The 27235-nt window shown below is 33.5% G+C and overlaps 3 protein-coding genes and 1 pseudogene across 53 annotated transcripts; 2 read left to right on the top strand and 2 right to left on the bottom strand.

Annotated features, from left to right (window-relative positions):
• The first annotated feature begins 2 nt into the window (after nucleotides 1–2).
• On the top strand, nucleotides 3–9111 carry LOC111314555 (glycosyltransferase BC10-like). 50 transcript variants are annotated; one of them, XM_089752274.1, is made up of 14 exons: nucleotides 227–361; nucleotides 989–1109; nucleotides 1324–1488; nucleotides 1996–2280; nucleotides 3241–3291; nucleotides 3380–3493; nucleotides 6487–6587; nucleotides 6933–7004; nucleotides 7117–7198; nucleotides 7375–7455; nucleotides 7590–7640; nucleotides 7777–7848; nucleotides 7979–8125; nucleotides 8621–9111. In XM_089752274.1, the coding sequence occupies exons 3-14, from the start codon at nucleotides 1363–1365 to the stop codon at nucleotides 8768–8770; spliced, it is 1332 nt and encodes a 443-aa protein (XP_089608400.1). In that variant the 5' UTR covers nucleotides 227–361; nucleotides 989–1109; nucleotides 1324–1362; the 3' UTR covers nucleotides 8771–9111. The 50 variants fall into 50 exon arrangements, 40 of the variants coding, with proteins under 40 accessions (XP_089608399.1, XP_089608397.1, XP_089608394.1 ...); XM_089752275.1 differs by having other exon boundaries at nucleotides 989–1098; XM_089752273.1 differs by lacking the exon at nucleotides 989–1109 and having other exon boundaries at nucleotides 3–361.
• A 1432-nt stretch (nucleotides 9112–10543) lies between these two features.
• Nucleotides 10544–13810, bottom strand: LOC111314557 (uncharacterized). Its single transcript, XM_022916027.2, has 3 exons — nucleotides 13369–13810; nucleotides 12684–12707; nucleotides 10544–11343 (listed from the first exon to the last, which is right to left on the bottom strand). The coding sequence occupies exons 1-3, from the start codon at nucleotides 13559–13561 to the stop codon at nucleotides 10997–10999; spliced, it is 564 nt and encodes a 187-aa protein (XP_022771762.1). The 5' UTR covers nucleotides 13562–13810; the 3' UTR covers nucleotides 10544–10996.
• Nucleotides 13811–14291: 481 nt separating this feature from the next.
• On the top strand, nucleotides 14292–18601 carry LOC111314558 (uncharacterized; annotated as a pseudogene). Its single transcript, XR_016332701.1, has 3 exons — nucleotides 14292–14755; nucleotides 14862–16906; nucleotides 18164–18601. The product of XR_016332701.1 is annotated as an uncharacterized LOC111314558 (transcript).
• Nucleotides 18602–18997: 396 nt separating this feature from the next.
• Nucleotides 18998–24714, bottom strand: LOC111313139 (uncharacterized). The gene is made up of 9 exons (XM_022913834.2): nucleotides 24247–24714; nucleotides 22459–22530; nucleotides 22125–22214; nucleotides 21189–21231; nucleotides 21006–21112; nucleotides 20735–20830; nucleotides 19641–19837; nucleotides 19489–19558; nucleotides 18998–19317 (listed from the first exon to the last, which is right to left on the bottom strand). Exons 1-9 carry the CDS (start codon nucleotides 24439–24441, stop codon nucleotides 19210–19212), a joined length of 978 nt encoding a protein of 325 aa, XP_022769569.2. The 5' UTR covers nucleotides 24442–24714; the 3' UTR covers nucleotides 18998–19209.
• Between the last annotated feature and the right edge of the window lie 2521 nt (nucleotides 24715–27235).

Below are 27235 nucleotides of genomic sequence, written 5' to 3' on the forward strand. Positions count from 1 at the left end.
AAAATACCAAAAGGTCAGTCAAAGCGTCCAAAGTTACCAGGCCAGTAGTGGGCCTATTCTGGTTGACGGATCCCAGCATTTCCTACCCGTGGCACTTTTTTTTATCTCTCATTTTGCCGCTGTTCGCTGAATCGTCGTCGCCCGAGGCTGCTGCCAGGCTTTGACGAATCCAGATCAGGCAGGTTTCTTCTGACTCAGACATTCTAAGGTTTTAGAAAGAGGTGATGACGGCAGCAGATGCGGGATCAATGAGAGGCAGTGAAGCGACGTCTCCGTCGAATTTGCTTCTCAACAACCTCCCTCTCATCACGGCCTTCCTCGCCTTCGCCATCGCTCAGTTCCTTAAACTCTTCACTAATTGGTTCGTTCTTTGTTAATCTCAGTTTTTGTTTTTTTTTTTTCATCTACTCGAATCTTGGAACATTTTGGAATTTGGTTAGGGTTTTGATATACAATTTAACTATCAACTGCTCATAAAAAAACATAGCAGTTAACCGTGAGAAAATGTAAATAGAAATGTTGGTATATTTGTTAATTTAATAAACCCTGATTGCTAAGAACTTGTTTAGCCTAGTTGGGGAAACCTGTGTTTGAATTCTTGTGTGATTGGTTCGATTCGATGACTTGTGCTGTTACGAATATGCTTAACTGAATTGTCTTGTGAAAGGGGACTGATTATATCTCATTCTTATGGCACTGCTTTTAGTCCCCTGGATCTGGTACTGTATTTTTAGGTTTTTTTTCTTTTTATTTTAATACTGTTTTAAGAAAAAGGTGAAAAGTTGATTTCATAGAACTAGCCTAGATTGAAATGCCTGCATGTCTTTAAAAATTGTGAGGAACTGAAAAGAAAATGCTTACCGAGGTTAGAGGAAGCGTTCAAAAATATTTTGGCATTTTCCTTTTTATCATTCTTAAAATTTGGTGAAATTAAGATTCTAAGTTCTAGAATTGCAATGGACTCATTGAAAGCATATGTTAATTCTAGGTTCTAGAACTGTACTCAAACAACGACATCTGAGAGAGGATTCAAATAGGGGAAATCACTATACTGCCCGAGTAGAAGTTACAATACATCTTGGGTTCTGGAAATTAAGAGTTTGTTCTTTGTAACCCTCTAACACAAGGATTTTCTTAAAATTTTTTTGTGTATGCATGGTTTTTTCTTTAGGTTAAATTTGTGTTCACTTGCATAGCTAATTTATTTATTTACTTTTCGACAAAGTATTAATTTTAATTGGGTTTTCGAGTTTCAGTTGATTTTGATCACTGGTCCAGTGCTTTTTGAATAGTAGCTCAAACATTTGAACTTGTTTCTCCTAGATACTCAGGTTTAAAGAAAGGAGATGGGATTCTAAGAGGATGATTGATTCAGGTGGTATGCCATCATCACACTCTGCAACTGTGACAGCTCTTGCAGTTGCTATAGGTCTACAGGATGGGACAGGAGGACCAGCTTTTGCAATTGCAGTTGTCTTGGCATGTGTTGTATGTGCTTCTTAACTTTTCATATCCTTGTGGTGACATTCTCACATACAATCTATTTATTTATTGCCTTGCCTCTTTTTTTTTTCTCTCTCATTTTAATCTAATTTTAGAATCTATATTAGATTTTCATATCTCTGATGTTTTTGTATACCAAAATTTTCCCTGAACTTGATAAGTTTCATTTTGGTGATGCTTATTTTCTGTATTATTGCTAAATTTGAGTTAGAAATTGCTAGGGATAATGGCCAGTTTTGCCACCAAACTTATACCCAAAATTCTTAATTCTTCTCAATTAGCTCACTGAACTCCAGATTTGGTGCTATTTGCTTAAAAAGTAAAGAAGGCAGTCACATGTAATCATGTAGCTACTATCTTTATTAAGTATCAGCACTAATGTTGATTAAGGAGAACAAATAAATGGATTATATGCCGTAATGATAAATTTTATAAATGACTAAATCATAGTAAAGCCTTATTAAATCTAATTAAGAAAAATAATTAATGAAGAGAGACAGAGACAGACATCCCTCTCTCTGGAACCTGTCGCTCCTGCTGGCATGGAATGTTTCAGATGAGAAGGTGACCAGGGGTAATTCCTCCTTTCACTTTTCTTTTCTCTCATTCCTTTTCCCTCTTATCTCCTCCATGACCATAGGCCTGTACCACCTTCTCAGATTGCTGCCTGCATGTCCTTCAACAATGATCTCTGTGGTTTTTTCTCACTTTTCCAGAGAATCTTCACTAACCTCTTCTTTCCTTCCCATGATCAACAGTGTACTAGCAATTCTGCGGGTAATTCTGCATTCTGATTAATTACAATACATATCCTCTCTACACAATTTTCAAAAATTTCATTGTTGCACTTTTTTTTATATGCATTTCATTTGTAACAATTTGTGCTGATTGCTTTTTTTTTTTTTTATTATTATCTTGTTTCCGAAAGAGTTTAGATTGGTTTTTTCAACTGGTTTGAGTGATGCTGATGTGAAGAATTTGGTTTTTGTTGTCCAGATCAAGTTGAGACTGATTCATGGTTTAATTTGTAAGTAAATGTTTGACAGAATGTTGCTTCTTTTTTCATAGTAAAATTTTGAATGAAACCGGATAAAAGCTAAAGTTCAGTGGCTAACTGAAGAAAATAGGAGTCCCAATGTTAAATAGTGGTTATAAGTTCAGTGGTGAACTCAGCCTTTATCCCAATTTGCTATGTTTTTCGTTTTGCTGCTTATGATGCTTGAAATTCTTTTTACCTGCTTAGAGAATATGTTTCAAAAAAATTTGATTAAGCTATATCTAGGACACATTAAGAGAAGTTTTTATATGTGGTATAATTACAGCATAGTTCTGTTAGATGAATTTATTGTTGCTACTTTAGGGTTTGCTTCCTGCTCAGATGACTCTACAATCTATACTTGAATACCAGAGAGGCTGTTTTGTTAGGTTCAACCCGGAGATGCACTTGTTTAAGGACAGAGAATAGAAAGCATGAAGCAAAAACGTGATATTTAGCTTTATGCATAGAATGTTAGTGATAAGTACTTTAATTTTTATATGCACTATGTTTGGAAGACCAAAGTGACCATATATCAGGCTCTCCCGAAATATGGATGAATGAATCAGGATTGTTATCAAAATATTTGCACTGTATTGACATTGATGCTCTTGTTCCCCGATATTTTAGTTTTAACCTGAAAATAGTTTTCAATGAAAAAGAATTTACATGCTTATTTGATGAGTTTTCAATATATGCAGGTGATGTATGATGCCTCAGGTGTCCGACTTCATGCCAGTCGTCAAGCTGAAGTAAGTCCTACTCTGCTGGATATATAGATGCAAAGTTTATTTGCCTTTGATTCAGCTATATTACAATGTCCTGATACACTGTTCATACTTTTTCTTTCCATATTGGCAGTTGCTGAATCAAATTGTATGTGAGTTTCCTCCTGAACACCCATTATCTAGTATGAGGCCTCTGCGTGAATTACTTGGGCATACCCCACTCCAGGTCTAATACTCTCTGCACTGCACATTTAGTTAAAATAACTTATTGCTTCTTGGTTCCAAGTACTGCTTATTACTTTGTTAATTCTTCCAAAAGCATTTGTTTCCCAGCATATCACTGTAGTTGGTTGTTCTTTTATAAATGTCAATGATTCTGTAAGCCTGACATCAAATTGGGGTTCCACCTTTAACGTTCAGCAAACTCAAATAGTAAAATAATGATTTAACTCCAAAACAAAAGATAGGAGGAAACAATGTCTTTAAGGCTTCAAAGTCTACAGTTGAAATCCCCGCAGCAGAAAGGTTCTTTTAGTCTGCCAAATTTGCAACCTTTTGGATTGCTGTCTTAAATCTGTTGGCAACCCTACCCTCTATTTTTTAAGGATGTTAAATTGAAACTCTGGATGTTTACTCACTTATCAATTACCAGCTGCAAAACAACAAGGCTTTCCATGGGGCTCAATAATTTCATTCCTATTTTATCTTTTAAAGAAATGGCTTGTCACTTTTTTTTGCCACAAAAATGGATTGTCACATAGTAAGCCAGGAGAAGCACTTTATAGTTTGGGAGATTATTTCCCACTTGAATTAGTATTGTACCATTTAGTGAATGTTCAACTTTTGCTGTCTAATCAAGTCTAGTGATAATATCTGCCTTCTTTCACATAAATAAGATGGGATTAGGCATGCTAATATATAAAATCTACCAAGGAAAATAAAAGGAGTGTAGCATCCATCTATTTACCTAGGGAGACATAAGTCATTTAAGCACTCTAACAATCTTACCTATGGGCATAAATAATTATTGTATATGGTATGGTCAGGTTGTTGCTGGTGCTTTATTGGGATTCATAGTGGCTTTTCTGATGCGAAATTCTGGTTAGGATGTTACGTAAACAACATTGATTCTTTATCCTTCAGTAACGGGATGGAGTATATATCAATCTCGGCAAGGAGGGGAAGAAAGAGCTGGTGTCAAAACTTAAAAGTTTCTATTGTAGAAACCTTGTAAAGTGATTAGAGGATAAATATGAACTGATTTTTGTTTACTATGGACTTCAATTATATACTATTGCTTTGCCAATTCTTAGGACAAATATAGTTATGAATATCCTTCCTGAATTCTTTTTCACATTAACTTGTTTATACTGAGTTGTTTGCGCCTGATATGCCTTCTATGAAAATTGCTAAAAATTTGCCCTTGAGGTTTGTTCTCCTAATTTGCCCTTGCCATTTTATATTTTATCATATCCGAATTTGGCTGAGAGGCTGAGATGATAAGTGTGAACAATTGGAATCTGTACATCATGCCTTCTATCCAGCAGATTCAATGCAATTATTCAATATCTTTCCCTTTTGATTGGCTGCGACCGAGACTAGTTCTTGTATGATATCTGAAGGCCAGTTTTGACGAGTTACTGATCTATACCTAAGTAGACCGAATTTGGCAGGTGTGTTTGAGTTCTTGTAGCAAGACCTACACAAGACCAGACGTTACATGTCTCTCGAGACTTCAATCCACCTCTGAGAAAGTGCAAGGCAAGGGCATGTATTGATCAGACTTAACCACGAAGCACTTGTGCTATAACTCAGTGACGAATGAACTAGTTGCTGCTGGTTTACCCAGTCCCAGATGGATCCCTTCTAACTGATGACTTCGAATACGTCAGGAAAACCCTGAATTAAAATCTGAAAAGTGGCTGAAACCCCTGAAAAAAACACATTTGAGTGCTTCACTGTAAATCTATAACAGGTTTTCTCAACCAACTCTATCTCAATTTCCATCAGAAATCAAACTTTATAACGTCCAAGGAGCTTAACGTTTCATTTAATGCACTTAAACCTATGCATAAATGCTCTGCTCCAATCTTAAAACTGTCCCGCTAAAATCCCTCACTGCCATTCGCATTGCACGAGCAAGCTTTCTCTTTAACTAAGCCATGAAGAGGAAGAGAGCAATATTATCACCTGCACGCCTACTCTCCAAGTTTGGCTCGAAACTCATCATCCTTCTCTGCCTTGTGCTTGTTCTCAGACTTCACTTTCACACCACGTTTCAGTCTTTGATGCACTCTTTTTATCTGTCATCTCGTGTTTTCGGTGATGATCCCTTTAAAGGTACTCCTAAGATCGCTTTTCTCTTTCTTGCTCGCAGAAACCTGCCTCTTGATTTTCTTTGGGGCACCTTCTTTAAGGTTGGTATTTATTTTTTATTATTAGAATAAAGACGAAAATGTATATTGCATGGGGATAACATTAATAAGGTATTTATGGCTCATCTTCTAAGAGAATGGTGAAACTTACAGAATGTTGACGCGGGAATGTTCTCAATTTATGTTCACTCGGAACCTGGTTTTGATTTCAACGAATCGAACACGAGGTCACGTTTCTTTTATGGTCGGCACTTGAATAATAGCATTCAGGTACTTCTTTAACGTAATCCATGTTGATTTGATTGAAAGCCTCAGTTTCCGAATACCTCCTGCATTACTTAACAAACAAGTGCCCTGCTATGAGTCCCAATTGTTTTGGTTGTATATATATGATGGAGAATCCTACGAATTGAACAGCATCTTATTTTCTAATAGATCTAAATAAGGGCAACAAACAGTGTCAAAGTTGATCCAACATAACCCTCCGATGATTAAGTTAGGCTTTGTTTGGTTAATGCTTTTGCTATTTGTCTTCTATTTTCTATTCAACTTGTATACTTTGTCTTTTGTTTTCTATTATTTTTTGCAAATAAAACATTAATCAAATGGAACCTTAGTATTTCTAGATGAAGATAAGGGAAAACAAACGGAATGAGAAAGTTTGGTTCCCTTGGATCCGCAAATCTAGCTTTATTACGAGATCATGCCAATAGAGGTAGTGGTTGATTATGCGGAGGATATCATTTATGCCCCTGCTCTCATCTGGAGTTCAAGATCACCTGCAATTTATATTTGGATCAAAGTGCTTGATTTTCATAATTTTTATGTATATTCCATATTTCAGGTAGCATGGGGAGAATCAAGTATGATAGAAGCAGAGAGATTATTATTTGAAGCTGCTCTAGATGATCCAGCAAATCAGAGATTTGTACTTCTCTCTGATAGGTTAGTGGTGGTGCTTATTGTGAAACTCTTATTCCTAATATCTGAAAGTATTAATTTTATAAATTTTGAACTGTAGTAATTACATATATATTTTTGCCTTTCATGTTTTACTGTCCAGTAAATGCGAAGATGAGTATACTTTTGGTTGATACATCCTCTCCTTAAACTGTAGTAAAGGGGCGGGATATTAAAAAATAAACTCGTGGAGTTTTTACACTCCACTAGCTGAATGTGAAACAATAATCCTTAGATTTTATCTGATAAATTTCCATTTTCCCAGAAATTGTATGCATATAGATTGAGATTTTGGACTTAATTTTGTTTCATGAGTTGTCTATTTTACAGCTGCATACCTTTGTACAACTTCAGCTATATTTACAGCTACTTAATGTCTTCTCCCAAAAGCTTTGTGGAAAGGTATATATATAATGGTAGAGCAAATAACAATGAATTTTTAACAAAATCTTCTAATTGAATTCATAGCATGTGCAATAGTTAAGCTGAATCTTCAGTAGTCTGTTGCCTACAGCTTTATTGATGTTAAAGAAAATCGGTATAGTCCTGAGATGTCACCTGTCATACCAAAGGAAAAATGGAGGAAAGGATCTCAGGTTCTTGCTTTATACTATCGTTTTTACCTGTTCATTTTTCATCTAACTATTCAAGGAAGCTATATTTCTCAAGTGGATGCAACTTGAAAAGGATCTTGAACTTCTTGTATGATACTTCAACATTTTTAAATGACCTAAATTTGCTGATGATGAAAATTTTACTCATTGAAATTCAGTGGATCACGTTGATTAGAAGAGATGCTGTAATTGTCGTAGATGATGATATTGTTTTTCCTGTTTTCAGGAAATTTTGTAAGGTATATACTCCATGGAAAGCCTTTCATGCTCCTCAATTTTCATCTGGTTTGAGTACTACTCTAGGATTCTTTCTTGATGTATTGCTGTTGAATGCAGCTATAGATTGCTTCTAATAATGTTACTTAATCTTCAGCGCTGGCCGCCTGCAAACTTAAAAATGAGATGGCAGATGCTGCAGGCTTTTGTAAGTGAACAAAGTCTTACCATATCCTGACTAAAAAAAAGGCAAAACAAATCTGTATCTAACATTTATATATATGTATGATTAAAATTCTTTTTGGTTCAATCAAGTGAGTGATTTTCTTAGAAATTGCATGTAGGAGCTGTTTCGGAATATTCAGAATGGCCATAACTGTATACCTGATGAACACTATGTCCAGACATTGCTCAAAGTAAGCATCTAAACTGCTCTTCTGTAGGTAATATGTGTTAGATTTTCTGGTGTATAATTTGTTTTCCTCTCTTCTTTTATTTTTGGCATTTCGTTCAAATGTGGTTACTGCCTTCCACTTGTACAACTAGATCGGTGGGCTTGAAAATGAACTTGAACGAAGAACATTGACTTATTCATTATGGAATCAATCTGATGAAGGAGGGGAAATGAGCTTATGGCACCCTTTTCATTTTGATTATGCTGATGCGGGTCCCCAACTAATTCAAGAAATAAAGGTGAGTGCTGAGCAATGAACATTGGCCAGCTCTATAGCACTCTCTTTGGGATTTCTTCTTCTATCAGTCTCCAGGATTATATATATTGGTTTTGTGTTTTAGAATGCTCTATCAGTAAAATTCTATTGTTTAAAGTAGTGTTATCGCACATATGTTGAATATTGCCTTTCTTGTGGTTTTATATTCAAGTTACATCCCTCCACCTATTGTTAATTGGTTTTTGGTTAACATGGTATTTACCTGTTACTCTACTTGTTACCCTTACAATTTTGTCAAATAGAATGCTTTTGTCTCTGCCCACATGTGGTGGGGGCTTGTTTAAGTGGTATTTTCCAGCATCTGTTAAATATTGAGTTTTTTGTGATTTTATATTTAAATTGAAATCTCCACCTATTGCCAATGGTTTTAGGTTGGATGCTTAATATTATTGTTGCGTTGAGTTTATGTGCTTACACTACATTTCCTGCTTAACCAAACTACAATTGACACATGCAGGTCATCAACCATGTTTATTATAAGTATGAAGACCAGAAGGAGCCGTGCCATGTCAATTTTACAACTGCTCCTTGTTTTCTATTTGCAAGGAAGTTCACACCTAGAGCAGCCGATCGCCTGTTGACTGAGCGCTCCATTGATCTTCAATGATGCTGCTTCGGCGGCATTCCATATGCAGCGCCTTAGTTATCATTTAATTTAGGAAAAAAAGGGTAGCAGAGAAGTAGAAAACAAGAAGATATAAACTTTCATAGTGATTTTCACATATTGTAGACACCAAAAGTAAGCGTAATAAGATTTTCATGGAGTGGCACATAGGAGGAAGATAGTTTCTTCTTTTTAATAACTGTTTGGAAGACGGAGCAGTTTGTTCTTTTTAATAACTGTTTGGAAGATGGAGCCAACCTTGGAGGAATCGCTCAAAAAGAATCGGGTCTGTTCTTAAAATTTCTTTATGCCATATTCATGTCATTTCATTGGATTGTCTAGTCCTATATATTCTTCAAGCACTTTTACATATAACTAAAGATTGCCTGTCTGTATGTACATGACCAAATCAAAGAACAATGACGAATGTCAGATGTGATTCTGACAAAACTCACCGATGACTAAAGTCAGTGGTCCGAAGAAGGTTTGGAGAATGAGAGTATAGGGCATGCATTTTTGGTCGTAGGAGAGTGTTAGGGAAGTGGGAAAAAAAACCAAACCAAAGAAAACGAGTTAGATGCGGATGTTATTTGTCGTGTCTTTTTTGGATTGGACAATCATCGGTTATGGATTAAACTAGTTCGAATTTATTTTGAATAAAGAGAGATTACAAGCATGATACTAAACCCTTTGCACTGATGACCTTTTAAATATAAGTATCATTAGACAACCAAATTACATGCGTGAAAAAAAAAAAAAAAAAAACCTTAATATTCTTGTATATAAAATTTTGTCTAGGGCCTTTGCTCTTCGTTGATTTTACAGCAAAAATTAATTCGTGTATTTATTTTGTATAGAGATAATTAACATTAAAATAATAATTAAGTTTCATACATTTTAATAAAAAATCTTAACAAACATTTATGAGTTTTAACACCAAAACTTCAAATTCAAATTTTAAATTCTAAAATAAATGAGATAAGTTTATAGGTGGAGCTATAAACAAATAATGTTTTCAATGAATCGTTCTTAAATATATTCAATTTTTATTCATTTATGTTCGTATATTAAATTTAATAAATGATTTTAAATAATATTTTTACGTCTATTTATTAAATGAATCGAATCCGAATAAAAATTTATTTGATTTGATTATATTTTCAAACAAACTCATTTAAAATTTTTTAAAAATTCATCCGTTTATTATTTGTTTATAATAATAATAACATTATATTTTTATCATTTATTCTTAAACTTAATTGTATGTTAAGATTTATTTATATTAATTTATATTCGTTTATGATTTATTTATTTATATCTATTTAATTATAATTTATTTATTATTCATGAACATATTCATTCATATATGATGATGAGTATATTACTTTAATATTAAATTATAAATTCATTTAACTTAATCAAATCAAATATAAACCGAATGTAAATATTTTATTATTTAAATAAACCGATCTCGAACAAACAAGTAATTTTTTTACTAACTACAAATCAATTTCGAATACTAATACAATTAAAGGAATAAACCGCAACAATACATTCATTTGATTGGATTAATTCGTTTACAACCCTATTTATAGGGCAGGAGAGACTGTCCCTCTGAAAACGTAACTTTAAAATCCTTGCGCACGTAAAAAATTTGGAGGCAACAAAACTCCTTTTAACGTACAAAAAGAAATTATTCGCACCCAAGCACAAACTCCAGTATTAGAATTCCTAACGGCTAAGGAAAAAGGGAAAATTCTAGTACAATTGTCACTATCAAAGATAAAAAGTCGAAAATTATATCTCCATATGATAGAAAATTACAATAGATTGATAGTAAATTCCAGTTCATAGTTGTTTATGTTTTCACTAGCAAACAAGTTTTATATTCCCACTTTTCTTTTTTTCCCACATGAACCATAATCACTTTTAAGAGTCTTACAGGAGTGCAACTTAAACTGGTCTTAAAAGAGCAACATTCACCCATAATTCCAACATGGCCTTTCCAAGCAGGTGGTTGTTTCTAGTGGCTCCATAAGAACAAGGGTAACTATGCTTACGATAAATCACAAGAACCAGACTACACGTATAGGATTAACTCTGGAATTCATGAATAATCTATATGGCCCGCTTTGCGGTAAGATGCAATAAGTTACTCCAGAATCAACATGCAGAGCAATAAGCAGTGTGGAAAAAGAAATACTTTCCTATGAGGCCATGGTGGATCACTTAGACAGCCTGGACTCTACCCTCTGATTGTGTATGAGATTTGAATACCCCTTCTCTCCACCCTTTTTGAAGAGCTCTTAGTTCCCACATTGCTGTCAATTTCTTCTGAGCTGCCAGTGCAGCTTCAGCTTTCTCCCTTGCTTCTTCACATGTTTCCATACCTGAATTGCACTTGTCTGCTTCTTTTTGATACTGTGATGCTATCTTCTTAGCCTCAAGTAGTGCCATGTCTGCACGTTGCTGACTTTCCAAAGCTTCAGTCTCTCTTAGCTTCAGTTCTTCTGTCAAAAGTTCTACAAAGCTCTTCTCAGTATCCTCACTCACCTCAGGATCATGCTTTGCGCAATCTGCAGAATATTTAAATTCAACTATCAACACACCAACCATATACAACATAAAACCCAAATGACTGACATCACCCTGGAATAAAAATCATTTACTCCACAATTTGTTCAAATCTTTGAAGGCAGTGGTTTTGTCAACGCAATGAGAAAGGGTTAATACATACAATATTACCAAATTACCTGAGATAACATATTACCACAATATCAATTATTAAGGAATTTTAACTGAAGCATGTTAGAAGAATGTAATTAACATTGAACAAATTAAGAGTGAAAATAGTAGTACCATGCCAAACAAATCCAATATTACCATCAAAGCACTATTTATTCCAGTTTAAAAATTCTTGATTCTTTCTTAAGCCTCAATATGAACTGTCACTTATAAAATACATAGTCTCACCTTATTGCCAATTCCACCTCCTCATATTGCTTAAGGTTCCCAAAGTTTAATTTCAGACATAACACAGAAGGTAACACATCTCTCAGCAACCTACTGTAATCTTGCATTCTAATCTCCTTGAGACAACACAAGAAGATAAACGAAGAAAGCAGGACTGTGTTTGTCAAATCATTGTGTAGGAAAGTATGCTTGTTTCTGCCAGAGGTGCTACTTGATCTTATTTAGGTATTACTGTGGCAGAGTTCAATTTTCAGAAAATTATTCATTGTTACGTTTGCAATCAGTCATAACAACAAAGAAAAAAAAAGGGGGGGAGTTGGTTGGGGAAATCACGTCGAGTTTTCATGTGATTAGAGAGCAATAACTGAATAAAAACAGAAGGATAAGAGAAATTGTGGAAAATTACTGATCTCACTTCATGATATGTAAGGTATAACATCTGTTAAAATCGACACTTTAAAGAAAGTGATGGGAGCAAAAAAGGTCATATATTAACCAAGAAATCCTGTATCCGCCTGCTGTCATGCTAAACTTAGGGGTAATCCTAAAGGCACAGCATTCAAAGAATCAAGTGTAGGACCCAGTGATAACCATTCTCTACTTTTCTGAACAAACTCTTCCACCTTTTTCTCTCATATGGTGTTGAGTTGACAGCCAAAGAGAAGGAAGGGAAATCTTAACCTGATGTACCTCTCTCTCTCTCTCTCGCTCTCTCTCTCTCTCTCTCTCTCTATATATATATATATATATATCCACTTTGATCACTAATAATACATGCCAGTTACACAAGTAGATATGGGAAGAAAGCTAACTTAGGACAGCTCTAAATATCACATGCTTATAATCATGCATAACCAAAAATCACCGATTTTTTCCTTTCAATTAAGTTACTTAGTTTGATGTTCCACTGAATATATCCATGATATAGAAACTGGAAACTGACCTGAAAAGGAAGCATTGCTCAGCCCTGCATGAATTAAAGACACAATCACAAAATTAGCATAGAGTTGAACCAAAAAAGAAAAGGGAAGAAAGGGGTTTTGGATAAAAAGATGGAAACTTGGAACCTCGCAGGGTAAGTAGCACATGGAATGCTAATGAAAAACAATAAGCCTCAAAAGACCATGCAGAGAAATAGAAAAAAAAAATGAACGTCACTCAAAACATATGAGCACAAATAAAACAGGCCTAAGTTTCAGCTTTCAACAATTAGCTGCATAATTACCAAGTAATACCTACGTAACCAAGGGTAAGGTGTTTTAATTTAGAAGCAACACATATAAATGTGCTAAGTTAAAGATTATGCCTTTGGGGCAAATTCCACAGAGAATTTCACAAATGCTACCTAAATTGGGAAGGAATATTGGATTATCATATAATTGCCAAACAATATACTGAAAAATAAAATTTGGCAGTAACTAATTGTTCATTCGCTGAATAAAAAGGAAATTACAAGATCTCCATTTTCCAATTGTAGATAAACAGGACACACATAAAATACTTTGAAACAAAAAAAAAAGTTTAATTTCATATCGACCCAAACTGTAAAGTTTACTGCTAGAATGTAATTTTGATTTACAAATGAAGAAAAGAAAAAGAGTAGAGATCTAGCCCAGATCTGGAATTACCTTCAGGGATTGTGAGAAGAGGCTGGGAAGAGCAATCGCAAACGCAAGGTGGACAAGTGGTGGAGGTGTGACTGATGGCCGCTAAGCCTTCCATGAAATGCCAGTAAAGAGGTGGACCCACTATGTAGCCAAACAAACACAGACCCAATAGACCCAACCCCACCTTCAACGCCGTCGCCTGGTTCACTGTCATCTCTTTCTTTTTCTTAACTTTTTAAGTACCCGAAAATGAAATGAAGAAAGATTCGATCAATTTTTATAGATTCAGAAACCAGTTTGATGCAATAGTACTGGGCGAGTCTCAAATCCTACTTCCTATTGCTCAGGATTTCGAGTTTTTTGACGGTTGTAATTTGTGCGTTTGTACTTTGTTGTCCATAGTTCATCGAAGTTATAACGAAGAGGGTGTGAATGGAACAAAAATACGCGTAGCGTTAGGAATGGCAGCGGGTCATGTCGGAGCGAGATTTTATTCCGTTCGAATTCGATTCTCATTAAATTTGAATTTAATTTTATTTGAATTTTTTTATTTTTTGAATATTAAAATTTAAACTCAAATATTATATAAATGTATCATTCGAAATTAATAAAATATTATTTTTTAAATATAAATATTTAAATAAATAATTATTTTAAAATTTATTTTTATATAATATTAAATCAAATTAAATTTATTTAAAATTTAAATCTCCGAATTCAACCTTTTTTTACTCGCTATCTAATTCAACCTGAAATTTGATTAAAAAAAAAAATCAACGAATCGAATTGAATTCCATCGCAACGAATAAAATTGCCCACCATATGCCCATGACTGCGTGGACCGAGGCTTCTTCAAGGAAAAGATTAAAAGTTTATGTCAATTTTTGATTTGACAAGACCCAATTATGACTTGGGCCGAACCCCAAAAATTACCTCCTGTCGGTATAGAGTAACGACCCAATTTAAAAGCCGAAGAACGGCTAGGAATTAACCGACGTCGTTTAATCACGAACAGAAGGAAGCCCCCCGCTTCGCCATTCACCATCTTCGCCTTCGAAATGAGAAGAGATGAGATGGTGAGATGAAAAGCGTAAAGCAAGAAATGGCGGTTGAAATCCCAAAGCATCTAATAACCCAACTCCAGATCTCACTTCGCAAGCAATTAAACGTTCCTTCCTACGATCCGAGCGACTCGTCGCTTTCCACTCTCCCTTCCTTACCTCACTCAATCTCCGACTCTCCCCGCCTCCGCTGCCTCCACTGCAAAGCCCATCTCCTCAGAGGCCCCGGCTCCCTCCTTTGCATTTTCTGTGGCAAACACCAGACCAATATGCGGCCTTCACCCATCAAATTCAAGTCCACTTCCGGTTACCGCTGGTTCCTCCACTCCCTTTACTTAGATGGATCTGTAAGTCATTCTTTTTCTATTATTATTATTTATCTGTTAAAGTTTTATTTTATGTTGTTAGTTTCTGTTTTGATTTTTTTTTTTATAAAATAAAACTTGGGTATAGTCGGAAATTGTGGGAGAGTCTTTAGAAGGGAATGGATCAAACAGAGGACCTCGAGAGGAGTTTCAATTATCTGATCTTTTAGATTTAGAAATAAGATGGAATGATGACGAGCGCCAGAAATTTGAATCTGGTTTGAGAATGACTAATCCATTGAATTTGGCTGGACTTGATCTTGGTGATGATTTTTTAGCTGAAAGAAAAGGAGAATCTGTTTCGGTACCATCCCAAGTGACATTGACAGTAAATAAAGAGACTGATTCTGCTGGAAGTAAAGCGTTTGAATCGCATGAAAACCTTAGTTTGTTTGATAATTTTCAGGGTTCTAAGAGAAGTGGCTCTGTTTCTGGTTGGCAGGCTGACTTTCAGTCTGCTGATACTAAAACTGATCAAAATGCTATTAGCTCTCGGTCATTTGATCCTTTTGTGGGTTCCTCGAAAGGTATTTCTTCCCGCATGGGCACAGTCTTTGGACAGGGTAAAAATTTATTTGATGGAAAAGAAAATGCCAATCAAACTTCTTCGGAATCCAAAACAGACGACTGTTTTCAAGATGATATAAAGAGTAATTCTGCTTCAGGTGATCTAGCGCAAATCATTGCCAGAAATGCCTCTGGTAAGAAAACTACCAATGATGGTGATGATTCTTTCGATGCTTGGAATGATTTTAAGGGTTCCACCAGTGCACAAGATGCTGCTCACACTTCTTGGGACCGGACTGTTAATGGTTGAAGTCGATGCATGAAAAATGTGGTGATCCTTTTTTCTGGATTTGGGGCTGGCTCTGAATCTACTGTTTTTAAAACTCACCAAGAGGTATCCAAATCTTTTAATCATTTTGCAGGCTCTTCTGCTGATCTTTCTACTCACATGGATAGTGTCTTTGGAACAGGAAAAGACTCGTTTCAGGGAAAAGCAGTAGATAACACAACTTCATCACACACTATTAATTGGTTTCAGGATGATCTATGGGGTAATTCCACCTCAGGGACTCTTCATCATGCTGAGGAATATGATGCAAATGTGGGTGGTAGGGATGGTGAGATGTTATCAAATCTAAATAATTCTTCCATGAGTATAAACAGAATTCAAGATGATCAATGGCCAACAAGTAGCAACAAAGAAGCTGGTAACAGAACCAATGACGAAGATGATGATTCATTTTGGGCTTGGAATGATTTGAAAAGCTCAAACATCCTAAATTCTTCAATAAGTTCTTGGAAAGAACCTACTATCGATACTAGTTCTACTGAAGAAAAGAGTAGTGACCCGTTTTCAGGATGGAACACTGACTTTCAATCTGCTAATTCTAAAAGTAATCACGAGGGATCAAAATCATCTGATCCTTTTGTCGGTTCCTCGTTTGATCTTTCCTATTACATGGATACAGTCTTTCCATCTGGAAAATATTTAGTTGATGGGAAAGCCAAAGATGGATCCAATGCACCAAATGTTAACAGTTGGTTTCAGGATGATCTATGGAGTAATTCTACCTCGAAGTTAACTTGTCAAGCTGAAAACTTTGATGCAACTGTTGATGTTATGGATTCTAGAACGGCTCAGACCATGCATAATTCTCCCTCCATGAATATTGATTGGTTTCCAGATGATCAATGGCTAACAGGCAACAACAAGGCATCTGATAGAAACACTGTTGATGAATCAGACAATTCATTTGGTGATTGGAGTGATTTTAAAAGCTCAACTACTACCCAAGACGCTTTTAGTAATTCTTGGAAACAAGCTGCTAGACCTGATTATCAGACCATTGATGATAATGATGACTTGTCTGCTGCCTGGAACAATTTTACTAGCTCAACTAGTGCAAAAGATTCTTCAAGTATTTCTTTCAAAAAAACTGTCCATCACGGGAAGTCTTCTATTGAAACTTCAGAAATAAACTTGTTCAGTATGGATGGAAATTCTCATAATAATAATAATAATTTTAGTAGTTTATCTCAAGCTGATTTCTTTTCAGGGGCATTCAGCAATCAATATGGCTCTACTGAAATAAATATTATGCGGCCTGAAGCTCCTGTTTCAGACAGGTCTGTATGCTTATTCTGTCAGTTTCCTTCTAACAGAATTGAAATTTTATAGTATCCTGTGAAACTGTATTTATATTATTGTCTTTTGTCTCTTATGTAATTTGGTGCTAAGATATTCTACTTCTAGTAATTGCAATTTTCAGTTTTTGCTCAATTGTTTAATTGTTATTGGAAATATTTGAGAGAATATATTTGGAAGATCAAACAAGATAAAACAAGTGGAGCTCCGGATAGGAACTGGAAAAAATTTTTTTTTCCACAAAGCCGAATTAGAAAAGGACATACCATTTTTCACAGCTTTCTGACCTTTTTGTTAATATACTGATGTGGGGAGTTTTTTTTTTAAATTTATGAAAGTAGAATAGGGGTAGATGACATATTTGTTAATGCAATCTGGTAGATTGGATGGGGGTCTCTTTATAAGGTTGTAATACTCCTATGAGTGCTGTACAATGTATTGTTTAAAAAGAAAGAATAACTGTGGCTGTACAACTTGGAGATTCCTGCAGGGCTCAGGAAATTGAAAGAAAATGTGTTTGCTGATAGGGAATGATACTGATTTGGCCTTCTGGGACGATTGTTTCATTGGAAATAAAGAAATCTAGTTTGTTTTGGAGGATAACCGGGGCTGCTGCCTCTGTTTCAGGGTGTGGTTCTTAAAATGGCAGCATTGCTGCAAATAAGGAGGCTTAAAGTGTGTTAAGTCATAGCTTAGTTGGTAAGTATTAACCCATCCCAAAAGAGGTACTTCATGATTAGCGGAATTGGATAAAAAGGATTAGTTAGGTTGAGACTAAACTTTATCGGTATCTTGTTATTTGTGACTTCATCTATGTGGATTTAACTGGTCATATCATCTATGCTTTGTGCCAAGATGCGTTTTACTGTTGCCAGACTTTCAAATTGTAGATGGACTTTTTGTGCTGTGTCAGATCTCTCCCAAGTCCCGAGTACTTCCGTTGTTACCTGAACCAGGGAATTTGTTTTCAAAATTTTTTTCTAATTCTTGATATTGAGGATCTATTGAGCCTCCTGTGAAAAACCTGTTTTGGATCTCCGTACAAAGTCATGAAAGCTTCTGTCCCTACTGCTTGCATCAGGCCATGGAAACTACTTGCTCTTGTTTTCTTCCTGGTGAAGGTCATGTTAAATCAAGCCCTTCACTTCTTCCCCCAATAATTATGGGCTTACATGAGCATGCACATGAGAGAGAGAACCTGAGGAGAAACTTCTCATAGTTGCTTTCACATGTTTCAGGATGGCTGATGCAAATGTAGGAGGTAGTAATAATAATGCTTTCAAAAGATGGAGATTTTTCCAGTGCAACAACAGGGTCAAAAACTGATGATATAGAGATATTGATGTCACAACTGCATGATCTATCTTTTATGCTGGAAAGCAATCATTCAATACCTCCAAAAGTAGATGCGCATAATTAACTATCTAAAGATTGGGAGCCATATTTTTCCTCTCTCAACTCTTTATTGTTTTACCGGTTATTGACTGCTCTGTATTATAGTTTTGATTGGTCCATGTATCTGTATTCTTTACCGTATTCAGTGGTGGTCTTATGGCTTTGCTCTTCCTTTTATTATTAGCAGAAGAATGTATTATGAAATCTTTAACAAACGTCATAGACACTTTTTTTTTTTATATTGTTTTAATTATAATACTAAAAACGTTGATTGAGCTAAATTGCATTGTTAATAAAGTAGAAATAACAATTCGTATATTCAAATTTGTACTTATTTATTGTGTTTAATGTGTAAATTATGAAAAATGTCTTGCCATAATTTTCAGCATTCTCTATCATTTTTATTTCGTTATTCTCTTGGATTAAAAAAGAAAAATATTTTGTCACAATTTATGTTATCACATTAAATATTATATTTTTCTTGTCGAATTTATATATGATTTTTTATTTTAAATTATATTATTTTCATATTTTTTTATATTGTCGCCGTATATGTTTAAAATTATAATCTAACCTGAACAATGCCTACACAAAGTCGGGGCGCTGCTTGCCCCGAAACGACTAATGATCTATAGCAAAGTCGAGCAAATTGGCATGTAAATAAAACTGTGAACTGATAATACTTAAGGATAAATTTATTTCTTCCCAGATTGGGGACTAGAAAAGCAACGGGAAGGAGCAGCCAGCACGGGCTAACAAATTTGGTCTACGTTCATGTAAAGATGCATTTCTATTCACACTTACAGCACAATTTGTGGTGATGCAGTATAATGTATGCGCCCAATGATGCTGCCTTGGCCAGCTTGAATAAAGTAATTGCATTCTCCATCTAATGAACGGCCCCAATGACCAAGCCTATAGGTTGTGTTCTAGACCTCTGGCTAGTTTTTAAATTGTAGATCAATTGTTGTAGGTTACCAATGGCTTCTGGGTCACCCTGGAAAATAAATTAGCATGAGGAATTATTTCGAAGACATTCTTTTTCGGAAAACACAGATGATTAGCATTATTTTTTAAACATTAAGAACAACATTAGATACACTCTAAGCTTTTGGGTTTGAAATTTCACAAAAACCAGATGCAAGAGACAAGGCTTTGAAGGACATACTCGAAGGATATCAATATATGTGTTGTCTACTAACTTTGAAGGAATGTAAGTTGACAATCGTTGTCGTGTCCTACATTTTGAAACAAAAAGTTTCGAACATTAGATGCTGGACAGGACAGGCAACTGTGAAAATATATGTGTTTGTATCTAACCTTTGGTTTTCTGAGAGTCTAAGATAACAACCAATGATGTTTCTTAGCAGGCGTGGTGAATTTTCATCTTCTTCAGCAAGTCCTTCAACCATTTTTGCCAAAGCGTGGCTTACCGAGAGATATCGATCCGCAAGAATGAAACAATACTTCAGCCCTTTCTCATTTAGTAAGATTCTGTAAATTATAAATGTGGCAACCTGCAGATTCCAATATATTTGCAGCTAATATAGTTAAACATTTTACAATCAAGAGTATAGCTAAGCAGCGTGCATGTACAAGATGTAGTAATGCCATAGAAGTAAGGTCCTGAAATCATTATACGTGTTTGAGCTCATTGGTTTATTCCAAAGATCTCACATTGTCCCTTGAGTTCATTGCCATGGCCAAGGTATCGTGGAACTTACTAAGAACTTATTATTCTCATTTTTGCAGTGAAAATGTGGCATAATGCACAATTGCCACAAGATCACACAGAAACGCTGACAGCCATGTGATTTGTTGATAGAGTGCTAGACTCTTACTTCAAGTAACTAAGGTTTAATCCATGATAGCTTCAAATATATATAAAAAAAGATCACACAGTAAACAGAAATTTCGAATGTCTGTGAAAAGCATCCATTCCCTTCTAGATTTAGTGAGATTTCGACTTTTCTTACTAAATCAGTCTAAGCCAAAATGTGTTCTACACAGAGTCCTAATAACCTTTCAAACTGCTCATATGTTTCCCTCATAATAATTGCCAAGCCAGAAACTTTTTCCCCAAGGGCCTGAAAATAATATCAAATTTGCAACATTCTCAATTAATAATATTTCTTTCTTAAGTGTAAGCATAAGCCACAAAGTATGTTGTTTAATTCATTTTTTCAACTTTTTCCAGTTTTCCTGGGATTCACTTAACCTCCATGCTTTCGAACTCCAAAGATACAAATTTATTTGAAATTTCTAATTAGCTCATAACGTTGATTCACCCATAAGGCAAATGGTTTGACCATTATTCTTAATTTTGAATGAGATAGGTAAGAAAGAACATGATGGAAAACAACAGATACAATGAGTTGTAGATTTCTATAATTGAAGAAAGTTCAGTCACTCACTGTTTTTGACAATGTTCTGCCAACCTCCATGCAGCGTAGGCAACTAGGAAATATCTGAGTAGAAAGAAGGTAATCAACCACTTCTGCATCGTCAACCTGCAGAAATTGAAAAACTTCATAAACATAAGTCCGAACTAAAAAAATTTAATTCAACTCCATGAGCTCTAATGAGGTATCTGTTCTGGGTGTAACTATGTTCAAAATCAAAACCAAAGATAAAAGTTCTTCCAAAAAGGACACAAGAAGATCAGAAGATATGAGGTAAGACTACCTTCGCTAGGGACCCGATGACACCTAAGCTGGTAAGCCTTAAACATTCATAGTTCCTTTCAGAGTTCATAGTGTTCAGGAAGGGATAAAGATACACCGGGATAGAAGCTGCAAAGAATATTTCACTTAGAACAGTTTTTATACATCCATAATCACATATTTGGAGGATTACAAATATAATTACCTTTGATAAATGGCATCCTTGTATCGGGGTGAGAAGCTACTGACTGGAAAGAGAATAAACAGAATGGTATGTCCTTAACATTTTCAAAGAAATGAAAATTTACATAATCTAAAAATATATATAGACAAATTAAATATACATCTAAGTACTCTTCATTCGGTGTATACAGGCCAAAAAAGAAATCTGTCTATAAACTTCATTGGCATGTGATAATACACCTCTTTCCTTTAAGATGAATACTGAGACTAAGCACCCAATATCTCTCAGCAATATTGCATGTCTCACCATTGCCTATTAGATGTCTAGACAAATATGCCCCTTCAAATAATACTCCATAACTGATATGTATGAAGAATATCTTGACAACAGCATATTCATTCATCTTATGTTCTTTTCTAGTTCAATAAAATTATTATAATTATCATAATGTTAAGATTGGACCAGAATCCATTAATAGAAAAATTGCTAAAAAATATAAAAAAAAAACTAACATTTTAATAATGTTAATGATTTTATCGAACTAGAAGAGAGTAAATATAAGGAACCTAAATAATATCTGAAATTAACAGCAAAGTATATCTCCACGAAAATTCTTTCAAGATAGAAGTAGAAAATCAATCAATGAGTCAAAGATATGGATAAAAAAACTTTCAGAAATATCACTAATAAGACGTCATGAGCGGTCAAGGGTTTTCATTCATAAAACAGATTGAAACTTGCCAAGGTTCAGGCACAAAATTTCATGTTCACCATGTTGACATTAACCATAAAGGAAATGTATTGGTAAAAGCTTGAAAGTTAGCTTCTGAATTAACTTAACAAAAACTATTGAGTTGAGGAGAATAATAGAAGTATCATAGAAGATAGATCAATAAGATGAACAAACGGGCAGCAGTAAGAAATGAAACTAGAAGAGGTCAGCATAGTGAGGTGAACCTGAAGAAGCGCAATAGCATTGCAAACTTGTGTCATTGCCCTTTCTGAAAGGCCACCGGATAGTAGTGGACGGTAAACTGAAGTTATTTCCTGAATAATAAATAAGTAAACAATCATTAGTATTGAATTGGTGTAGGTGTTGTATCTATCAATAAACCTTTCAAATCTATGATTTTCTTGGAGAGTGACATGGTATGGAAATAGCAGTACTCTAGAGATCCATGAGAACTAATTAATACGATGTGTAAAATAACAGCAAGAAAATTTCAAAGAGAAACATGTCATGAAACAGGCTAACTGAGAAACACTAGAGAAATTAAATAGCGAGACCTACCTGTAAAAGTAACTTCACGGTACCAAAAGAATTCCATAACAAAATTCCCAAATCATCACGAGCTTGTCTATACTGGGGAGAGAAGAAAATATTACAAATGAGCCAATCCAGGAAATATCATGCTCATTACTTCAAATTGTTTCCAACTACTATTTTAACTAGTAGGCTCACTTTATTCTCTGAATTATGTGGTTTCAGTCTTTGATAAGAAAAATATTACAACAGAATTTTAGACCATGATCTTTCCTCTTATAAACTGTTTTCCCCTTCAAAAACATGATTTGTAACCTCTAACACACTGGCCTTGATCAAGAGCAATATGTTATCTTCTAAAATATATGCAACATGCTCAAAATTCTGTCATGAAACAAAGCCTTGAAAGCCTCTATCTAGGAACAACTTAATTCTTATACTAACAAGCTTCCAAATTCTAAAACTGTACCAGTGCCCTGTGTTAAAAGACAAATTTCAGGTCACAAGTCAAGTTAAAAGACAAACTACAATCATCGAGAAAGGATTTCAGTATTACCTGATCAGTTCTTTCAAGAAACATGGTTAATAACAGCATTAACAGTCTCTAATTCCCTTATGGCATGATAATAAAGAACCCTTATGTTGTACATACCAATAGTGTATTATTTTTAGTTCAAACCATTAGAATGTTTCAACTTTTTTTCTTTCTTTTATCTAGCTTTCTAAATAATACATGCTTAATCCGAATTCACTTCATTGCTGATAGTATAGACCTTCAATAATTTCTCCATAAATCTTGTTATACAAAGTTTAAAAATCCAACCACAATTTTTCTTTTTTACTTTAACTTATATTTATGTTTATTTTTCATTTTTTTTATGAAAAAAAATGGGTTTTTCCTTATTTACGTTAGATATTAACTTAAATTCTAATTGGAATCATTTTGAATTATGAAAAAATCCCATTGTTTAAAGAGTTTAAAGAATTACTTAACGATTAAGTTTATTTAAAACTAAATGTTCCATAAAAATTTTTAGTAAATCGAAATTTTGTACAATGTTCCATAATAATTTTTAGTAAATAGGGAGAGAAGAAAAAGAAAAAAAAAATATTATTCTTCTAATCTATTGATTTTTTTTAGCAATTTTATTATGAAATTTATTGAGCGAAAAGCACCTGTAAATTTTTATTATTGCTGAAATTTTATGTGAATGTAACAATTTTTAATAACGTAAATTTTGAACTTAAATTCTTATATTATGTTGTTTTATATTTTAAAAATGATAACGATTCCGTTAAGATTATATTTGATTTAATTTTTTTAAATCAAATATAATATCATGAAAATTAAAAATTTAAATTAAATTTTATTAATTTAATTCATTCATCGATTTTTAATTTTTAATTTTTTTTAATTTTTTATATATTATTTTAATATATTTAAATAAATTTTGATATAAATTTATTATTTTTATTTTATAAATATTTAAAATATATATAAATTAAAATATATATAATTTAGTTTGATTATTTTTTTATTTTTATATTTTAATTTAAAATTTGATTCAAATTTAATAAATATATTTAATATACAAATAAAAAATTAATCCGAACAAAATAAGAAAAAATTTGACCTAAATTAAATTAAATATTTTAATTTTGAATCGATTTTCGATTTTTTCGATTTTTTTTAACCGTATAATATTTTCTATGCTGTGAAAATAGATTCTTGTTCTAGCCATGATGCGGTCAAATTCTAAACAATTTTAACACGTTTTCTTTTTCAGAAGAACGAAAAAGAAAGAAAGTTGATACCTTGCAAAGAAGGTCAAGAGACTGCTCTCGGGTTTCCTCGTGATCAAGCCCTCGAATCAAACGTGTGATACCGGAGAGGCTTCTATGATGCGCAGCAGAAGCATGGTTGTGGGTTGGACCGAAAATGGTTGGAGCCGCCGCACGCGAACCCGCTCTTCCAGCTGATGATGGGTATTCTGCTGGGACGTAAGCCATTTCTTCAGACGAAGAGAAAGAGACAGTGAGACTTGGAAAACGAAAGAAAGAAATACTTTAATATTGAAATTCCGGGGTGATATCGTTTTCCTATTTCTTATAAAAACTCTGAAACTGCATTTATTGGGATGAAAAGAAAAAATATGGATTTTTGGAAAGTAAGTAAAAGCGATTGAATCGTACGTTTTCTTGTACTACTCCGCCGCTCTCAATTCTCAGACTCGTTTTTGTCTTTTTATCTTAGACGCTCGTCGTTTGGTGACGAGAGACCGTCCTTTTAAAAAATTGACTTTTTTAAAATATATAAATTAATATTTGGATAATAAAAGTATACAAATTAATATTCAAACTTTTAAAATAATGTATTTTTTTTGAATAATTTTGTCAAAAATATTTCCAACCGATCCGGTCAATAGGTTTCTAATACATATTTTTAAACCAAATAAAAAAATCTGCCCAAATGTTTAAAAAAGTTGAAAATTATCAAAAATAATTACTAAAAATTATTATAAATATTATAAATAATTAAAATCGATCAAATAAAATCAAATGAAAGTTAATTCCGATTATTCAAAATATGACGATCGAAGGTCGGAGGTGCGGCTAACTTCCCATTAACACAATCAGTTCACAGATCCTAACGAACAGCCAACTCGTATGGTCCTTGATCACATGAACAAGGCCGGTGGTTTACTGCTCACTTGACCACATCTTCAGCTCTCGAGTTGAGACGAGGGCGATGGCTTTGTTGGCTGCTTGTACAGGTCCAAGAGTGTTCGTGTGGCTTGCATGCTTAGTTCAACTTAAAATCATTATAGATGAGTGTGTTACTTAAAAGAACACTCAATCAAAGTAAGAAAAACTTGATTGAAAAAAGAATACAAAAAGCCCGGTACATAAAGATTTTGGAAATGTTGTAATTATATTAATATTACGAATCTCACATGAATAAGAGAATGAGTTGGTTTTAAGTTTATAAATTATGAATCTTTTTTCATTTAATAAATAAGTTTTTTCAGATTAAAAATTTGGACTTATGATAAATAATATCAAAGTAAACCTAATTTTTTTTTATTAATGTGAGTTTCATGAGAGATACGGTTAATAATTTAGAATGTAATACATCTCATATTGGATAAAAATTTTAATTATTGATGAATAAAATTAATTTTTATATTAATTTTATTCATATTTTAAATAATTATATTTAAATAGAAATAATTATTATATGATAAATTATTATAACTATTTGAATATAAATAAATTATTATTTATAAATATTATGATTATACAAAAAGTTATAACTATTTAAATAAAAATTTATATCTATTCATTTATTATAAATAAATATTTTGGTATAATGATTTTTACTATTTTTTATTGAAAAGTTTAAATTTTTGTTATATTATATAGATATAATTATTTTTAAAAATATTATTTATACCTCAAAACTAAATTTTTTATTATTTTTATTATTTTATTTATTTATTTAATAAATACAAGAATCCAAATAAATTCGGATCAAAGTAAATCCCTTTCTTCTATAAGTGAAAAAAGTTATGCAACAAACCGTTGCATAAGTGGGTAAGATAGAATGTCAAAATGTCATGACAATTGGATAGAGCGCATTTTTTGAAATAAAAGCTAATACGTGATTAGGTTGGTCTAATCTTCCATCCTATACATGACAATTAACTACATTCGAATTTTGGTGGTATTGCAAATTATGATAAATTTTTAATCATATTGGTTACTTGTTAAAAGTTTCATGCATCTTTTATCAAAAAATATTTTTTTTAATACAAAATTTAATTCATTTAATTTATATAATTATTTTTAAAAAATGACATTTAATAAATTTAAAACTCAAAACGCAACAAATATTACTTCTTTCTCTATTTTTTAAATTGTTATTTCTTTTATACAATATAGACACCAAATTTTATTCGGATCTATTAGATAAAACTCATTTTTAGTTTTTGTTTAATAATAATAATAATATTATTATTATTATTATTAGTTTAATTAATATTAAAAAAAGAGTTAAAAAGAAAATATTAAAAAAAGGGTTGGGACAGGGACTGGTATAATATCATGCACAACACCAACATGTTCACCTGCCCTTGCCACCACCATTCCCAACCCTAACAGAGCCCTTGCACCTTAGTTGCCCTAACTACCTAGAACCATCGATCTTACCCTACCAACTCCTATACTAAGCCAGGCACTTGCTCCACCCACAATCCCAGGCATCAAGCCATATAAAAGCACCCAATTTCTTTCCCTTTGAAGATCTCGAACACACAAACACAAAAACCTTAGCTATCTCACACCCAAAAAACCTTAGCTCCCACACTCAGAAACCCCAACTATCCTATACTTAAAAACTCAAGCTCTCAATTACCCCCGACTAAACTTTTCACTTACCAAAAATAAAAAAATAAAAAAACCAAAACAAAAAACAACACAGTCCTCCCCATAAGAAGAAACCAGTAGCACCAACGAGCTACCTGCAAAAAAAAAAAAAAAGCTATCAATTTTTGTTTAAATAAAAAAAAAGATAAAAAACTTCAAACCTCGATCTACACTGATTAAGGCTATTTTCGATTAAAACGATATCGAATTTGAAAGATCTCCTTAAAGAGAGCTTTTGAAAGTTTTTTGATATTTTTCGATCATTGGTAACCATCGACGACAACCACTTACAACGACTTCAAACGACGACTGGCGTGACGATACAACACTAAATTTTGACAAGGCCAGAGAGTTTTTTTGAAGTTGAGCATTTTTTTTT

The sequence above is a fragment of the Durio zibethinus genome, chromosome 23, assembly GCF_047325235.1.
Source record: "Durio zibethinus cultivar Kanyao isolate XHJ-2024 chromosome 23, ASM4732523v1, whole genome shotgun sequence".
NCBI lineage: Eukaryota > Viridiplantae > Streptophyta > Magnoliopsida > Malvales > Malvaceae > Durio > Durio zibethinus.

Bases quoted from the DNA above. Each gene is read 5' to 3' on its own strand.
- LOC111313139 (XM_022913834.2), bottom strand. From the start codon at position 24,441: ATGGCTTACGTCCCAGCAGAATACCCATCATCAGCTGGAAGAGCGGGT. The intron at 21,113-21,188 runs GTAATTATATTT...TATTCTTTGCAG, and splicing joins AAGGATGCCATTTATCAAAG to CTTCTATCCCGGTGTATCTT. The intron at 20,831-21,005 runs GTAGTCTTACCT...CAATTTCTGCAG, and splicing joins TCATCGGGTCCCTAGCGAAG to GTTGACGATGCAGAAGTGGT.
- LOC111314557 (XM_022916027.2), bottom strand. From the start codon at position 13,561: ATGACAGTGAACCAGGCGACGGCGTTGAAGGTGGGGTTGGGTCTATTG. The intron at 12,708-13,368 runs GTAATTCCAGAT...TAATTCATGCAG, and splicing joins TCTTCTCACAATCCCTGAAG to GGCTGAGCAATGCTTCCTTT. The intron at 11,344-12,683 runs GTCAGTTTCCAG...AATATTCTGCAG, and splicing joins GAGCAATGCTTCCTTTTCAG to ATTGCGCAAAGCATGATCCT.
- LOC111314555 (XM_089752268.1), top strand. From the start codon at position 225: ATGACGGCAGCAGATGCGGGATCAATGAGAGGCAGTGAAGCGACGTCT. The intron at 2,281-3,240 runs GTAATTCTGCAT...CAATATATGCAG, and splicing joins GTGTACTAGCAATTCTGCGG to GTGATGTATGATGCCTCAGG. The intron at 7,005-7,116 runs GTATATATATAA...TGTTGCCTACAG, and splicing joins CCCAAAAGCTTTGTGGAAAG to CTTTATTGATGTTAAAGAAA.